The sequence below is a fragment of the Cricetulus griseus genome, chromosome 2 (assembly GCF_003668045.3).
Source record: "Cricetulus griseus strain 17A/GY chromosome 2, alternate assembly CriGri-PICRH-1.0, whole genome shotgun sequence".
Classification (NCBI taxonomy): Eukaryota; Metazoa; Chordata; class Mammalia; order Rodentia; family Cricetidae; genus Cricetulus; species Cricetulus griseus.
In genome coordinates, this window is record NC_048595.1 from 343,930,081 (window position 1) to 343,949,202 (window position 19,122).

Genomic DNA, 19,122 nt, shown 5'->3' on the forward strand with positions numbered 1-19,122 from the left:
CAACATGGAAGTTGGAAGACTTACAATGGATGACTTACACCATTTTGGAAAGGTTCTGGGGTCAGGGGGATAGCCACATTAAAATACCTAAACAGAAGCAGGTGAAATGAACTTCACTGCTTTGAAAATCCAGCATTCTAGACCATCACACTCTGCTGAGCTATTATTGTAAAATGACACAAGATGCCTTAAAAATATTTAACATAGCAGGCTGGGTACAGGGTTCAATGTCCTTGAAATCTGCTACATGTTTTATGCTTTTAGTTCATCTCAGCTTAAATCAGCACCATTTCAAATGTTCAGAAGCCACAAGTGGCCATGGCTACTGTCCGGCACAGGGCAGCCCCAGAGGGAATAGAAGGGCAGTATGGCTTGGGGCCCAGTGCAGTCTATGCAGAGAACTGTGCTACAGACCTTTTGGATGCTTGAAACTCTCACTTCAGAGGAAAACAGAGCCACTGGATTTTGGCATTTTAACACATTACCCCATCATTAATTAATACATCCAGTGGGTTCCAGAAAGATCTTGCAGCTCCCTGATTATAAAAGTATTTTTCAAAGGATGAGTTTCAATTTCATGAGCTGGCATTTAACTCTTGCCAGAAACTCTCTAAAAACAAAGATAGAGTATAAATGTCGCTCCTCCCCCTCAAAAAAAAAAAAAAAAAAAAAAAACGTGTTGGGAAACACATTTTAACGTAAAAGTGTCTGAGGGCTCCTTGGTCTTTTTCTTGCTCTCTGTCTGTACACTGCCCAACAGAGCAGCCCCCTGGGCAGCAGAGCTGGAGACATTAGTTCAATAGGCTCTTAAGAAGACAAAAAAAAAAAAAAAAAAAAAAAAAACTAAAAACACTTTCAGGCAGCATTTCCCAAAACAGGGAAAGCATTCTCAGTAATGATGGGAACTGGCATATCCTGTGAGTCAGACACAAGGCCCTTCCTCCTTTTGGTGGAGGTAGGAACACGAACAGAAACAAAGCCTAAGCCAATGTTTTTAAAGACACCCATTGGCCATTTGGCTAATGCTATCCCATCACCATAAAAACAAATCTATCCACCTTTATACAGCAAAGATCTTAGGGCAGAAACTCAACTCATAATGTCCACAGTATGATTCAGAAGCAATGCCTGGTATTTCATCACCAAGGAAAAATCGCACAGTGAATTTGTCAATCAAGAAAACATGTAGGTCAACAATAGCCCTCATTGAAAATGATCATGTGATTAATTCATAACAAAGAGATAAGAGACAATGGCACAGATGACTCATTTGCTTGGTAGACTTTCAGATTCTCCCAAGTTTAGGGGTCAGGGTCTGCATTTTACTTCAGTCTCTAGCTGGAAAGTGTCAGGTTTAAGGAAGAATCAGTTTGGGGTAATGGCTGAAGCTGTGATTCACAAAGCCAGCCATGGAGCTGCATCTCTGGCTCCAGGTAACAGCAGAAGCAATGTCTGGCCTCCCGTTCAAAGCTGAGCTGAGATACACGCAACTCTCAGCAAGCCAACCACCCACAATTTTCCCAGCTCTTTCCCTACCACAAGGGAAGGAAGGGCACTGACAATGAATGGTGAGCTTGATTGCTATGTACAAGCTTGTACAAAATCACTATAGATATTTTTTTCTTTTGAGGAAGGAGTATTGCTGGGAATTGAATTCAGGGCTTGCATATGTTAGACAAGTGGTCTACCCCCGCCCACTGTACAGGCTTACTTCAGCTTAGGGCGACAGGAAAGATCTTATTTCATACAGCTTGAAGATTCGAACTTTACAACTGCTGATGCCCTGTGTAAGCAGGGCAAACTACCCTCTAAGTAAAACCCCAGTTCCTGGCCTGCCATTTATCCAATATGAAACTCGAGCCATAAAAGCGACTTTCAACCTTCCTTAGTTCCTGTGTGAAAGCTATCATTAGATGCCCTTTACCTGACAGAGTCTGAATATAAAATGACAAAGGACTTGGCACAGTCCCTGGTACCTGGTAGTGAACATGCAATACATGAGAATACTCTTCACTGTCACCATTAGTACATGAACAATTAGTTAAGTTTTCACTCTGTGACTGGGGAGATGGCCTAGTAGGCTAAGTGCTTGCTGCAAAACTATGAGGAACCAGGTCTGGGTCTATAGTACTATATAAAAGACAGGCACAGAAGAGCACATGTATAAAACCCAGCACTGGAGAATGTGGGGCGCACAGGAGGACCTGGAAGATTTCTAGTCAAGCAACCTCATCAAACTGGCAAGCTCTGGATTCAGTGAGGAACCCTGTCTCAAAAATAAATAAATAAATAAATAAATAAATAAATAAATAAATAAATAAATAAGGTATGAACACCTAATGTCATTGATCTCTGACCTCCATGTGTATACTAACAGGCATCTGAACACACGTGCACAGATGTACAGACAGACATACAATATATATGGGGGGGTGAGGAGGAAGAAGGGGAAGGAAGGAAGGAAGGAAGAGAGAGAGAGAGAGAGAGAGAGAGAGAGAGAGAGAGAGAGAGAGAGAGAAGAAAGAGTAGATAAAAAAATTTCAAATGTGGGAAATGGAGTGATGGCTAGGAGGTTAAGGGTACTTCCTGATCTTCCAGAGGACCCAAGTTCAATTCCTAGCACCTATGTCAGGTAGCTTCCGACTACCTGTAACTCCAGCTGTAGGAGATTCAACTCCCTTTTCTGGCCTCTGGCACCACATACATGTGGCACACACACACCCATGTATGCACACGCACACACAGATCTTTTAAAAAGAGAGAAATGTTAACTCTGACTTCTATGCCGTTATATTAGAACAATCACTTCAATATTGTTATGCTCCTACTTCCTTCTGAGACACTGAAAATCATCCCAAGATGAAGGGATGTTTTGTTTGTACTCCGTGGAAAGAGGTGGAAACTGCTAGGTGGTGGTGGTGCATGACTTTAAACTCAGTACTTGGGAGACAGAGAGAGGTGGATCTCTGAGTTTGATGCCAGCCTGGTCTACAGAGCAAGTTCCAGAACAGCCAGGGCTACACAGGGAAACCCTGTCTCAAAAAAGACAAAACAAACAGAAAACAAAAGCAAACAAACAAAAACCCAGAGATGAGAACTTTAAAAGCTATTCTAGAATAGAAATGTAATACAGATTGAATTGAGTCATGTCCAGAGGATTTCTGTTCAAGTCCTAAAGCCTCCACATCATAATGCTACCTTACTTAGATTAAGAAGTAGAGTTTCTACATTAAAAAAAAAAAAAAGAAAAAAGCCTACATACTAATCTAGTTTAAAATGAGGTCAACAGAGTGGGCTCTAATCCAGTGTAACTGGTGTCCTTATATAACTGGTGTCCTTATCACAACTAGGAATGTAGGCACATATGTGCACAGCAAGAACGTCAAAGATGAAGTCTAGATTTGGGATAATACGCCCACCAGCCAAAGGTTCCTAGTAGACACCTAGCGTCCAGGAGAGGCAGACAACAGACTCTCCCACACAGCCTTCTCCACACCAGCCCTACCACAGTTCCAGACTCCAGACCCAACAGACAAAAAATTCCTGTTGTTTAGGCCACCCAGCTTGTAGCACCTTGTTATGGCACCTGGCCAATTAACACAAGGTGAGATCAGGCAGCAAGAAGAGTCTCTGTTTCAAAAGGTCTGACAAGACCTGGAAAGTATGCAGCCCGACAACAACCTACCCAAGTTCTCTCCAGGTCTTTACCAGTATCTCCCATCTCCACCCAAGGGGGTCAGCCATCTCTCATACATTTTTAAGTCATGTCTCTGCAAAAAGAGGTTAGAGCTTGAGACTGGCCAAGGCTAGTATGTCTACAGAGAGACCACGATTTTAAATAGTCCTCGTGTGTGTGTGTGTGTGTGTGTGTGTGTGTGTGTGTGTGTGTGTGTGTGTGTGTGTGTGGTGACTCAGGAATCTTTAAGAACTTTCAATAAATGACTAAAAACTTCTTGGGAAAAAAAATTACCTTGGCAGCAACATCAGTTTTCGACCTTCATGAGAAGTATAAATCTCAACAGGCAACAAATTGAGATCCTGACTGAGCAGGATGTGTCTGGTTCCTCAAGATTCAGGGGGTGTGGGCACTTCCTCGGCTTAAGGCTGCTACATCACGGCAGAACATCAATTTTGTCTTTTCTGAATGCAGTCATATTACTGGGGATGCTCTGATTTTCTCCACGCTATTTGCCACTTCCTTATCATAATGGAACACATAGCTGGGAATAAGTCTTTCATCAAAGCAAACACACACCCACAAAGTAAACTCCCTCAATCACACTGGAATGGCACTTCTCAAGGTTTGTTACAAAGATCTTTCAATCCCATTTCCCATCTCTCAAACGTCCAGCCATTCCACTCTGACAGTAAAAATTGTCATTTGCAAGGAAATTCCAAAAGGCAGAGTGTTTTACTTGCAAAGGGAAAGCCCCACCTTTCTGGCCTCACTTCTCATGATGACAGCAGAGTTTTCCACATGGGAATACATGCTATCTGCAGCAAATATTTAAAGTGGTAAAGGAGCCACAGGAAATGAGAAGATAAAAGACATAAAGTATACAGTCAGAAAGGGTAGAAATAATGAAGATTTGGACTTGACTTATTTCAAAAGCATGAACATCAGCCTCGGCGTCTGGAAAATAGGATGACACTTCAGGGTGTTCATGCTAAAACTCTCATAGCCATACCTTAAACTGAGGCACTGTCCTGAATTCACCAAGTCTTACTATTTTACACTGTCAAGGACAAATTTTGAGATTCCACATGCTGAGTCTTTGCTCCCCCACCACCCCACCTTCATCCTTCCCACACATACCAATCCCTTGGGTTAAGCTCCACCTTCACAAACCCCCCAAATTCTCCCATTGTCAACACTCAGAGCATTTATCCCCACACCTGGCTTTGTTTGTCGGGCACAGCTGAGCTCCTCTTAAAGGTCCACTTAGTATCCAAGTTCTATTTGTGTTTTGTCTAAGTATTTGAGGGACATGGTTACTTCTCCCCTTCTTAGGTTTATCAGCTTTTTGGGATGCAGGGGGAGGAGTGGTGAGACAAAATTACTGCATGGTCAAGGTTAGCCTTGAATTCCCAGTCCTCCTGACTTCAGTTCCCAGGTATTGGTCAGGGGAACCATACCCTTATTTTCAGACAACACTTTGTATTCCTTTGGCGTGTTCCTTTCTAGTGTCTATCTCAACCGTAACGATGCCCCAAATCAAGTTATTAATGTAAACTAAAAAATGACACTGCGGTAGTTTAAATGTAAATAGTCCCCATAATCTCATAGGGAGTGGCACTATTAGGAGGTATGGCTTTGTTGGAGTGGGTATGACCTTGTAGGAGGAAGTGTGACACCGTGGGGGCGGGCTTTGAGGTTGCCTATGCTTAGGATACTTCCCAGTGTCTCAGTCGACTTCCTGTTACCTATAAGATGCAGAACTCTCAGCTACTCCCCTCTAGCACCATATCTGCCTGCACCCCTACATGCTCCCAGGCCATGAGGAAAATGGACTGAACCTATGAAACTGTAAGTAATCAAGGCCCCTCAATTAGATGTTTTCCTTTATAAGAGTTGCCGTGGTCATGGTGTCTCTTCACAGCAACAGAAACCCTAACTAAGACAGGTATCTACTACAGAAGCACCTCTTTAGCCCCTATAGATTAACTGTGGGGTCCCAAATATATTTAGGGATCTGTCTAACCACAGCCCACAGCATCACACTGAATCCCCCATGACATTCGTATAAACATGCCCCAGTCAGGAAGTCAAGCTGAGGAGACTTCCAGAAAGCACACCCCAGCTGAAACTCTACCTACACTATGGTCCTGGGGTAGCAGAGTGACCCGAAGGCCACCCACAGGGAACTCCTTGCAGACACTTTCATCCTTTTTGCTTACTCCTGAGCTTTCTTCTTAATGGCCACAAAGTGACCTGGCTGAAATGTAATCACACCAGTGGGTCACCTGTCTTCTCTTTATGTAATCATGAACCTGATCTGCCATCCCTGGCCGCCTACCCCCAGAAACACAAAGAATTCTTTCTTCCCTTTCTTTTTTGCACAAAGACGAGCAGAAACATGGGCTGGCTGATGGCTCAGGACACTCAGGAGACACCACATACTTTAGTATAATGGCTGATGGCTCGGGACACTCATACCACGAGCTTCAGTGAAGATTATAGTTTGGCACTTTTCACTTTTTGGATGAAGACCTAAAATCAGAAGAGTGAGACAGTTGTCCAAGGCCATGAACCTCAATCCAAGTTCAAAGCTTCTCCTTAGATCACTGCCATTTCATAAACCTGAACCTCCATCAAAAGCTCCTGCCTTCAGAAAACCTGGAATTCCAACACCTGGCTGCAAAAACTGGTTCCACAACTTAGAGCTACAGGAATGGACAGAAATCACTGCATCTCTCTAGGCTTCAGCTCCTTAATCTAAAAAAAAAAAAAAAAAAAAAAAAAACCTGCTTAATTATAAAACCTACCACACGAGCTTGGTGGCAGGAATTCTCATCAAGTGCCTAGTGGAATACGGAGTATCTGGTATAAGAATCTGTTACAATCAGGACCACCATACGGCAGGCTAACAAACTGGGGTCTGTCTACAAGGGGTTTTCTTTTTGTGTCTTTATTTCCTCCACTGATGGAGCTTGAGGAAACAATTTGGGATAAATCTGGAAAGCCCTGTAGATTGGGCTGGCTCCCTTCAAGCAATTTCCTTTGCTTTCATCCCCCAAGACTGCTCCTCGGACATTCCTTCTTAGCACTCACTGCCAAAATCAAGACCTTTCTGCTGCCAAATCTCAGAAGCCTTTACTAGTGTTATTGTGATTATTTTTCTTTAATTCATGGAAATGTTTCAATTTTCTTATTTGAAACTGAGATTCCAGCAACACCATCTCTATGGCCACCAGTTTAAAAATCTTTCAACCAGCAGCTTAGCACCCTCCTACACAGATTCAGAGACCACTCCCCTTACATGATGATGAGATCCTGCTACAATAATCTCAATGTGAAGAGATGGAGACAGTCCAAATTCTCTTGGAACAATTTCTCCCCATTGGCAGTCCTGGAAACTGACCGCAGGGCCTTATGAATGCTAGGGAAATGCTCTACCACTGAGTTATATTTCCACCCCCAAATTCCCTTATTTGGTAAATTATAGACCAGTATCTCCAGAACTGGGCAAGGCTGTGTACTTACTACTTGCTTTTCCTCTTTGACTAAGCCAAAGGTGATATGCAGGCCTGGTACCACTGGCCAGTGGGTGAGCAGGGTAAAGTTTCCTTAGGGGAGGGGCATCTGAGGAAGTGACATGAACTGGAGCTCTCTGGGGCAAATGGTTGAGCTACCTGATCTTGTCCAAGCCACTTCACATTCTCTGAGTAGCAGCAGTAGTATTCACCTTAGCAATGAAGTGAACTTTTCCCTAAGATTTCATGTTACTTTTTAATTTTTTTTTTTATGAGATGGTACTTTATAGTCATCCCCAAAGCATCTTGTCTGGCCTCTTATCAGAGCAGTAAGTACATAGCGACATGTCACAATGTAGTCTAAGAGATAAGTAGGTACACACACGCATGTATGGAACTAGCCATACCAACACAGTCTCATTTACCACAAACAGGGAACTGTGCCAACCTGCCCAAATAAAATTCATGGCAAAGCACAGAAGTCCAGACTCACCTTTAACTATACAATTTAAACAGTAATAGAATAAGTGTATTTTGAAGGTCACTTTATCTGGGCTTCCTCCTACTGCTCTTCCATAAATTTCTCTCATGTAACAGTTTTGCTAGAAGCTTTTGGAATGCAGCTTGTTGCAAGACTCAGATCCCAGCACAGTTTAGGAGGCAGAAATTTGTGAAAAAAACACTATGCAACCCCTGGCCATTTTCTCTGATGGGAGAGTTCTGACCTATATCCAGTTCTTCCAATCCAGAGTCTTCCATGATAGACATCAAGTAAGAGAGAACCCCAGGAATTTGGGGTGTGTGAAGCAACAGTGAACAACAAATACTGAATTCAAGTTTCCTAAAGACCAAGAAGAACAATGTTGATAATATAATTCCTTAATCACCCCTATTCTGGCCAAGTATGGGGAGTGAACACATGTAAGGCAGGAGGACTGCCATGAGTTCAAGGCCAGCCATTTGTACAAAGTAAGATTCTTTCTCAAAAAAGAAAAAGTAATTATTAATAAATATAAATTAAAATTATTAAAATGACATTGTAAATCAGAATCCTGGCAGGTTTTACTGATTCTTTGACTGTTCCTTTCTCTACATGACACAGACCTGAAGAGTTTCTTACAAGCTGTTCTGAAAGCAATATACACAAATAGCAAACCTAAAGTGCGCTCATTCACAGGCATCAGGTTGAGCTGGTGCCTTCAGGAATCTGTAGTTTATTAACTCAGAGCCTTATCAGGGCAGGAGCAGGGCTGTCTCTGTAGGCCTGTGGAGCATGGTGGAGCGGCCAGACCATGAGTCACAGTGTACTTACATCACTCTTTCTAAACTTCGCTTTCAGGCTCTTCATGTTTAGTCCATTCAGCTTTCCAAAGCCCCAGGAGATTTGTCAACACCTAAGCAGAGGGAAAAAATAATGAATGAATGTAGATTGCCAAATAAACATTCCAGATTTCCTTCCCTGATTGGATTACAACACTGGACATGAGGAGGAGGCAGGGGTGGGTTGAGATGACTGTCGGTGAGCAGCTGAAGTGTGCAGTGAAGACGTAAGCTCTCCCACTCATGATACACACCCTCCCTCCGACCAACCTTCTGACATGTACAAATCACAAGAAAAGAAAGCTTTTATCCTCCTCATTTATTTTAACTGACATATAAGAACTACATATACTTACAACAGAAAGAGTGGTATTTAGAGACATGTATACATTGTAGAATAGCAAATGAGCCAACCAACTCTTACATTACTTCACACATTTCTTGCTGCATTATGATGAGAATCTTTAAGCCCTAGCAAGTTCACAGACCAGAATTTACAGGAGTCACCAGGCTATACAACAGAGGTCTGGAGTCCATTCCTCTTGTCAAATAGAAACGTATCTTCTGATAAGCATTTACTCAATCAATCCCCTGTCTTCTCATCGTCAATCTGTGGCAATGACCTCTCTAGTCTCTGCTTAGGTGACTTAAACTTTTGGGTTCCATACATAAGTTACCAAGCATTAAAAGTAGAATATGTGTGAGTCACACCTTAACTATCTGCACAGCTGTGACTGGGGTGTGGCTCGCCCTAGGGATTCTGGTATTGGAAGCTTGGTGATATGGAAGGGCAATGGAATGAGGAAGAGGTAAGGCCTGGTGGGAGGTCTTTAGGTCTTTGGGAGAGTGTTCTCTTCAGAGAGCACTGATCTCATGGGGTGAGAGTAAACTGACCCTTAGATCTCCTCCTTTCCAGCAATATGAGCTTTGACTTTTACAGGCCTTCCCAAACACTGTCCTTTGCTACAGGCCTTGTCTAATGAAACATGCCTTTGAATCTCCACAACTGTGAACTAATAATCTTTCTGTCCCGACAGTGTCACCCAGCCATGGGTATTTCATCATAGTAATAAAAAGCAAACTAATGCCTGACTACTGAAGTGATCTCTTTATATAGCCTTCATTTTGCAATTATACAATTTACCTCCTTTTGAAGTCAGGAATAATAGAAGATGATAGGAAAACCAGCTCCTATTGCACAAGCTGTTCATTCCCTACTTATTTTTCCAGTGTTTGCCTCCCTTCCCCGCTCCTCTTAAATGCACAGTGAGGTTGGTACAAAATGCCAGGAACAACAAAATCTCTCTCGTAAATACCTCATTCCTCAGGGGGCCCACTCTAAACAAAGCTAAGACTCCAGGTCCTTTTTCCTCTTTGAGACCCAGCAACTCTTAGTTCCTGCTGGAAGTCTTCAGCAATTACCACACTATATATATATCACACACAAAGAGAGATATTAAGATGCTTATCTGCAATCATGAAGCATGCTTTTCTTACCCCACTATAAAGCTTCACAATCAAAACCAAAAATCCAAAGCCTGTGTTAAAATGCAGTGCACAATTTATCATTTTCATTAACCTAAACTGTGTGTGGTGTGATGTGGTGTGGTGTGTGTGTGTGTGTGTGTGTGTGTGTGTGTGTGTGTGTGCTCGTGTGCACGTGCACTTAGATCAGAAAGGCAAAATAATCCATGTGAAAGTTCCCACCATAGTAAGTACACAATAAATGCCAGTTTCAGACTCCACTGACACAGTAATGGGTGAGCCGCCAATTAGCAGCACCACTACAGCTGAGAGCTATAGAATAGTGGGTAAATGTTTAACACTCCTAGCTATTATTTTTTTTAAGTCTTTCAAACCCACCTTGTGTTCTGCCACATTCTTATTTGAAATAAACACGATTTATGAGTTGGGTACAGACAAGGAAGTGAATAACTCGACTCATCTCTTTTCTGATGATCTTATGGCGGCCTCCAAAAGTCCCCATACCTACATGCTACCCTCTGATGTGTTTGCCACCAACACTGCTGCTATCAAGCAGAGTCCTTGGATGAAGGGTATAAAAACAAGGTCATCATAAAGTATTTGGGTGGCATTTATCTGGGGGGTCTCATGCCACTGAGCAAGACCTTTCATGGGCCTTTCAATCTTCCCACCCTCTATAGAGGTGACAGAATGCATGCTACCTTCGAAAGTACATGGACTGAAATTACACACTGTTAATTGCTGAGGGCTTAATCACAGAGTACCCGGAATAGGCACACATCGAACAAGTGACATACTCGTCAAAGTGGACCTCATCGATAAGCCAAAACTGAGCTGATTTTTTTTTCTTCATGAGAAAACAAACCAATTTTTGATGAAATGTTTGCAAAAGAGAAATAATGGTAACCAAATACTACCAAATTGTCACTGGCCTAGGGCCTCTGGACCAACTATTTCTAAACAATGGACACCATCCTTCAAATTCAATTCCTCCCACTGTCTCAAAATAACCAAGGAAGGAGAGGAAATCAATGCAATGGAGAGGGAGAAAAGAGAAGCCACAGCTGGGAAAACCCACAAATCGTGTGGCCCACCAAGGCAGAACTGCCCAGCATTCTCTCATTCACAGAACAAAAGGTCTCAGATAACAGTGGGTAAGACTTATTTTGTTTGAGGTCATAGGGGTTATAAGGGTGGTGTGTGTGTGTGTGTGTGTGTGTGTGTGTGTGTGTGTGTGTGTGTGTTTACCTTTGGCTTTCTTCCCTTTTTTTGCTTTTCTTAAAGCAGTATGTGGACTGCTATTTGGAAAAAATTAAAGTAACAAATTCCAAAAGTTCTCAAGGGAAGGTATGAACTACTAAATGAATGTTTTCCTGGAGCCCAGGATTGACTGTGTGATAGTTGGGTGGTCCCTGGGTATGGATCCGTGATGAGACAGACTGATGTTAAGGGGCAAGTGCTAGAAACAGATTAGTAACCCTAGAAACAAGCCCTTGGACTGGGCGTAATTAGAGGTATTAATCCTGGTATTTGTAAAAGGAGCTAACGCTGGAAGCCATGGCAAATGGGAAGTCACCTGACCCATGGTTGCTGCCAAGTGGATCTAGGTTTCCTTTGGGGTGATAAAATGTTTTTAACATTTATTGTCATGATGTTGTACAATCTGTGAACATATTAAAAACGATCTGATTAGGCATCAAGGCATGCCTGAATGTTACAGATATCTCAACAAGGCTGTTATTAACAACAAAACAAAAATCTTCATTTCATCTCTAAGACTTAGAATCAGGAAAATTCTAAGTTAGAACCCTCAGAGTGGTTCCAAAGGAACTTCAAAAGAAAAAATGTCAACAAGTAAAAGATGATTATACCCAAGAGATTATTTAGCTATTTCTCTATTATACCTCATCACTGATTTAAAGTACAGTTAAACTCACCCTACCTCCCAATGTGGCCCAGGGACCATACTCCCCCACCCCCAACCCCTCAGATCCTCCAGACTCTAGGATACCCACCTACAGTTTACACTCTCAATGTAAAAGAATCTGGACACTGAACAAATGGTTAAGATGAGTATTTCTGAGCAACACCTATGTTTGAATTTTCACACCATAGAGCAAGGGAGCTGGGAGCAGGATGTGGGAGGAGGACCCCTAAACCCAATTCTGTGTGAGCAATTGGCCATGCGTGACCAATAGGAATAATATCAATTCATAAAAGCAGACAGTGGCTATACACCACATACTTCGTGTCTGAATCACAAGAATATATTAGCACCTGACAGATCACACCACGTGGCCCGAATCCTCTGAATTACCACAGAATTAGGAGAGCAAGGTCCTCTAGCTAATCCTTGCGTCCTAGAATTTGTAAATTACTGCATGGAATCCTCAGGGACAGCACGGCACTAATGTGTACCTTGACAAGTGTTGAGATTTTCTGCTTCCGAGTTGAAAAGAACATTATACTTAAAACCCAAATCTACAAAAAAGTATCAAGTAGAAGGAACCCAAATACTTGTTTTCTTGAACAATAATCTCTCAGCAGCGAAGATGGATTCTTACCAAGAGCTGCACAAGCATGTGCTTCTCTCAGTGTGGCAGAACAAAATCGTTCTCCAAAAGGCCTCTCCAGGTCAACTACAACTATTCCAGGAAGATGGCCCTGGCCCTCATAACCATCTCTCCAACTCCGTGGAAGCTGCTCTAACTTGGCCTGTTAGCTGGGGCTTCCCTGGGAGTTACACCTCTGCTTCTGAAACAAGGAAAATAAATTGGGGTTCAGGATCCAGTGAATACGCCCCATATCCCATTCAATTTTCTACAGCAGACTGGGCTAGTGTACAACGCTGAATTTTAAAGACATTTGGACACGCAGGTAATGGAAAGAAAACTCACAACTGATGCAAGGTACGAGTAAAGAAGGATTTTGGAAAAGACTCTTAAACTTAGGTGTTAACTGCTGCAAACTCACTGGAAATCCTTGGAAGCAACACCAAAAAGTAGAGAATCTTTATAAACGGGGCAGGATTCCAACCGGCCTGAAGCACAGGATTTAGGCTGGGTGATGAGGGACATGGTGTCCCTTCTAGCCTGGGAGCTAGCCCAGTCTAGCTCCCCTTTAACCTGTGCAACCTCCCTAAGCAACAGTCTCTAGTGTCTCTCATGATGCTGAGTACACCCACCAGGAATTACTGCAGAGTTCTCTCCTAGGCCTCCCCATGGCACAACAGAGATTTCAGGAGCCCTGTTACCATATCCCAGAAAATTTGAAAATTTCCATGCCAGGCTGCCCACTAACTTTGGAATAGAGGGGCTTTTTTTTTTTCAGAGTAGAATTTTCATTTTGCTTACATATCTGGGGGTCCCTGACCACCATCAATCAATGTGAATGATCATATAGGGCAAAGATACAAATTAGGAGCCTGTGTAGGCTCCCCTTTAACCTCAGCAGAATTCTCTTTGCTCTCCAGCACTGGGACTTGTGTGAAGGTCACATAATGATTAGGTTTCAGCACATATTGATTAAAGTACTGAGAATTTAAAGGCTCAAACTCCCTTGGCCTCGGAAGTCTTCACAAGCTGCCTCCTCTTCCTGCCTCCCTGCCCCCTTCCTCCCTGGCTCCTCCCGCCCCACTGCCAGCATCCAACCCCAGCCATGGGACAGACTCTGAATAATGCATTGTTAGGCTCAGCAGAGACCGAGAACCATCAAACAGAACCTTGGAAACAAGTTCTTACAATAGAGAGATTTTGTCAGCCTTACTGTGCAGACAGCTGTGGGCAAGGCCAGTAATTCCCTGCAAGCAATCTGCCACTTCCAATACTTCCCCGAGATTCTACCATTGGCCTTATTAAGCGTAGGCATTTCCCCTGCTCAATTCAAAATAAGTCAATGAATCATTTTCTCCATCACTTATCTCCAATCATCACATGAAGGGTTTTAATCAATGAGGAACAAACAATACAAAAAGTTCTATCTGTTGTCATATCATTTGAAAGATCAGATGCAACAAGCAATTTTCTCTATTAATTTTTCATTTAAAAAAAGGAATGTAATTCTCGATTAGAGCTTAATCTCTTATACTTACATCCTTAATCAAAATACCTTGATATTGCCTATAAAGCATTGTAATTAACACAACAATGTTAGACTCAAATGTTATATATCCATCCTAGACAGGGCCAAGGTTTCACCTTCAGTCTCAGCCATGCCCTCTTCAGAATCCAAACTGTACCTGAACAAAAACCTTATAAATAAATGTGTGTTGAACTAGAAGCAAAAAAAAATGCAAGCCATTTAATTCCGGTGAAGCCAGTTGAAAATGCAAGTTTCCAAAGGATTTAGGGATTTAACAGAAAACTGGTGACTGTGACCTTAAGCCCCCCTCTTCACATTCAGAGTAAAGGGTCAGAAAGTAGAGAATGGAAGAGATCTTTCTTTGGAAAAACAAACAAGCAAACAAACTATGCAGGGATTCCCACTGTGCCAACTCGGCCTCATGCAAAAGACCCGAATGACATCTGGAAAAAGTTGATGCTTGAGTCATACCTGGAACATCTAAAAGGTATGAGAAAAGCTGTCCTACACTTTGAGAATGAGAATGGAGAAGTTGTCTCTGTACTGCCATCAGTTTGAAAGCTGGACTTTATCTGTGTGTAGATGTATTTCCTGAAGTTACATGAGGTTAACTAGCCACAGATAGTAAGTAGCACATTGTCTCAGGTCTGTGTTAAAGGATAGATCAGACGAACAAACCAGGAACAGGGAGAAGCTGACAGGCTAGCAGAGAAGCAAGAAACAGAGACCAGCGATGCCCCCCTCTTCTGGAGAACCCACGAGATTCAAGAGGGGAAGAGAGGGCCCCTTCTGCTACTCTGCAGGGACCACCATAACAAAGCAATGGAGGGCCATCCGTAGCTTAACAGAAATGTAGTTCTCACAGCTCTACAAGCACGGTGGAAAGGGGCAGGCAGGCTGGTTCCCTTCTGAGGCTTCTCCCTTGGGCTGGTGGATGGCCATCTTCTTTGTTTTCATTTGGTCTTCCTGTGTGTCTATATCCTGAACTGCCTATTTTGTGGGACACCACTGTTCCTGGATGAGGCCTGACCATATAACTTTGCTTAGCTTTAATTACCTCTGCTAACTGCATCTCTAAATAGTCATATTCTGAAGTACTCGAGACTTGAACATCAGCATATGAATTTGGGGCCACACAGTTCAACTTTTAACACCCCAGAAAAATCCCAAGAACAAGATTCAGCCACTAAACACGTGTCAGGCTCAGGGACTACAGTACCGTGTAGGCATGGTACTGAACTTGAGACTTCCTTATTCCATTCCTCCACAGTTCCAGTTGTATCAAAGCAGAACTCTTTATGTTTTGTTTTTTAAGACAGGGTTTTTCTGTGTAACAGTCCTAGGTATCCAGGAACTCACTCTGTGGACCAGGCTGGCCTCAAACTCACAGAGATCCACCTGCCTCTGCCTCCCTAGTGTTGGGATTAAAGGTGTGTGCCACCACCACTGCCTGGCATCAAAGCAAGACTCTTAACAGAGACCTTAAACCATGGCAGGAAGATGGGGGAAGCGAGAAAAGTACACAGAAAAAAAAGGGAAGAGGACTTAACTTTAAAGCTCATTTTATCTTTTTCAAATTTTCTGAAAATGGACATTCTGTGACAGGAGTGGAACTCAGTGCTAGAACTGCCCCCACCCCCCAAAAAGAGAAGGAATTGGACACTCTAAGTTCTGAATTCAAAGTTTTTAGCCACAGAAACTGAGCCTGGAACTTCTTAAAATTTAATGAACAAATAATAAACTAACAACTTTCAGGCAGTGGGACACAACACAACACATAAAACAAAGTTTTATGATGATATTTCATAAATTTATTAAATCACCAAATCAGATAGATACATATGAATATATAAAGGAGCAAATTTTCCAGAGTATTAACTATGGACTGGGTGTTTTCATATGTGTTATCTCATTTATTAATGAACTAAAGTACAGGTTTCAAAAAATGTGATCTAAATGATTAATAAGTTAAGAAATGTTTTAAGTTCATGACTATGCCAATATATCTGATCTGGCCATTCACACTGTACACATATATCAGAATATCACACAACATTCAATAAAGTATTATCAGTCAAAAATTTTAAATCTTTTAAATAATTTTCAAAGGAAGTTTCATTTTGGCAATGAGATCTTTCTGAGTTACTGTAAAAGCTCAATTTTTTTTTTTCACAGAAAATGAACACATTCTTTTAGGATCATAAATGTCATTGTGACATCATATCAAAACAACCATGCACTGAAACTCTCCAGGGAACAGTGATCCAGGAGATGACTTTTTTCTTGAGAACCAAATCGATCTTTCTTCTTTGGCCATAATAAACCCTGACATCCACTAGGACTGATCTCAGTCCATGAGTCAGCCAGAGTTGTAGGCACTGATACGAAACTGCCCAGGGCTCTGGCAGCTTCGCTATCTGCTCTGTCAAAGCAGCTACTCATGTTCCAGTTGAGCCTACCAAGAAGTCCCAAGGTTACCTCCTGTCCTAAATCCATCTGATTTCAAAGATGCAGGCTTAACAAAGCAAGCTAACTCTGCAACGCAAAAAAAAAAAAAAAAGAAAAAAAGAAAAAATCTTTCTAGGACTAAGAAACATGATGTGACTGACTATCCCTTAGAGGAAGGATAGTTTCTAGGTCTCTCAAATGTTCTCAATAGTCTTCATCTTTTGATGCCCACTTCAATATCTCTTCCTAAACACATCACCATGTTCTCCTCTTAAGGGGATAACTGCCTGCCTGAGTGCCTGTGTAGATCTGGAACCAACCCTCAATGTCCAGGTGTCTGTAGGCACAGGCACCCATGTGTGTAAAGGCTCCTTCCTCCGGATTCATTCCTTAAATTTTATTCATCTTACATATCAAGCTAAAAAGAATTAGGTCCACTGGGTATGATGAGACGTACCTGGAATCCTAGCACCAAAGAAGCTGAAGCAGGAGGATCGGGAGTTCAAGACCAACTGGGGATCCCTACGGAGACTGACTCAAAAACAAATTAAGTTGATAATATTTTCATGTGTGATCATAACAATTAATAGTGGCAATAAAAAATAAATGCACAATGTACAGTAACTATGTAAAGCAGTCTGGCGGGTGCCTTAAAAAGTTAAATATAACCTGACCATTTAACCCAGCAGTTCCATTCCTGTGTATCTGAGAGAAAAGAAAACATATCCACAGAGACTTGTACATGGATGTTTACAGACATATTCATGACTGCACAAAAGGAGACTCAAGCAAACAAAACCTGATGTTTCTTTTTTTGTTTGTTTGTTTTTGTTTTTGTTTTTTGAGACAGGGTTTCTCTGTGGCTTTGGAGGCTGTCCTGGAACTAGCTCTTGTAGACCAGGCTGGTCTCGAACTCACAGAGATCTGCCTGCCTCTGCCTCCTGAGTGCTGGGATTAAAGGCGTGCGCCACCAACGCCCAGCTTCTGATGTTTCTATAGAGTGAAACGCTACCAGAAGTAAGCTGCAGTGTACTGTGGATGCATGGTGCAATCTTGTGGTGTGTGGATACCATGGTGAGTACAGCTGCCTGCCATGGTGCGGTTTGGTGGTGTGTGGATTGTTGGGGCCCATGAAGACTTGCTCCAGTCCATTCTGACTGAAGGTCAGAGAGTTCAAAAATGCACTTATGTCTTTAAGTCTATAGCTTGGCGGCTACAGGATGTTTTGGCCTTGGTAGTGGGTGTCTCTTCTCTGTATGTGTCTCTGTCTTGTATCCTAACCCTTTTAGCTAGCTTTTCTTTATCCACATTCTCCCCCTCTCAGGTACGAACTGTGGGCTGCCCAGCTGGCTCCAACGGCAGCCCTAAAAACACTACCTCCCAGAAATGGTGCTACACAGAAAGCGGTGACAGTGGAAACAGTGGTGAGTACAGCTGCCTGCCATGGTGCAATCTGGTGGTGTATGGATACAGTGGTGAGTACAGCTGCCTGCCATGGTGCAATCTGGTGGTGTGTGGATACAGTGGTGAGCACAGCTGCTTGCCAGGGTCCAGTATGGGTGAGGCTCAACATGTGAAGACAGATACTAGTAAACACATAGCACATGATTCCACCTCTATGACATGTCTGGGAAAGACAACGTAACAGAAAAATGTGGAGTAGTGGTTGTCTGGGAGTGACTGTAAATGGCAGGGGGCTTGCACAACCTTGTCGATTATTAATTCCTGACTTGCATACTAAAGTTGGTGATGTTTCACGACAGAATATAAATAACTCCTCAGTAAAGCTGCTTCTAAAAATATCAAATGCAGAAAGTAAAAAAGGAGTTCCATATGCAAAGGGTTTGGTTGTGAAAACTCTCTTTAGATGAGTGAGAAGACAGCTCTACTCATGGTTATATTTAGTCCCCTGGTTTTAGTCTTTAAAAAGTTTTTGTTGCCAAAAGTTGGCTAACTGCCTATTTCATCAGTTCTTTGACTCAGTTGCACAACAGGGACAACATGGGCCTTCCACGAGTGGCAATGTTGGCAATGTCACCTACAATGATCACAGTTGGCCTGTGAAATCTCTTTACCCAGTCATGGGGTGTCTTAAGTATTTGGCAGAGTAAGAGACATACACGTTATTTTTTTTTTTTCTGTGAATGACAAAAACTAGGAGCAGGGGAAAGAGGAAGGATAGAGAATCCTCAAATGATTTCTGCGTCCCAACTATCACACCTGGACATTTGAACACTGGATCCATACAACTCTCACCCCAGCCTAACTGAGCAGTAGTGCTACCTAGCTGACAGGTCTATGTGCTCCACCATGGAAGGCAAATAGCTTTTAATATGAAGGATATAGAGCACTTCTATAATGGAACTAAGACTTAATAGGTCCTCACACTTTATTGCATAGCCACAAACCTGATGTACCTGATGCTACAACAAGAGTTTAGATGGCACTCAAGACCTTGCTATTTAAGTGGACAGAAAGAAATGAAAAGGAAGAAGTCTATGATACCGTATGCCTATTTTACATACTGAATTACCAAGGACATGCACAACTCATGTAGAAACGGGGAATCACAAAACTAATGCTTACAAAATAAAA

The 19,122-nt window shown here is 42.3% G+C and overlaps 1 protein-coding gene across 5 annotated transcripts in view; it reads right to left on the reverse strand.

The window, feature by feature from the left end:
- Nucleotides 1–19,122, reverse strand: part of Rai14 (retinoic acid induced 14) — a 134,537-nt gene that overhangs the window by 102,746 nt on the left and 12,669 nt on the right. For all 5 annotated transcript variants that reach the window (XM_027401274.2, XM_027401275.2, XM_027401273.2 and 2 more), the window contains exon 2: nucleotides 8,507–8,588. In XM_027401274.2, coding sequence (XP_027257075.1) covers nucleotides 8,507–8,542 — 36 coding nt within the window. In that variant the 5' untranslated portion in view covers nucleotides 8,543–8,588. The remainder of the gene's footprint in view (nucleotides 1–8,506; nucleotides 8,589–19,122) is intronic.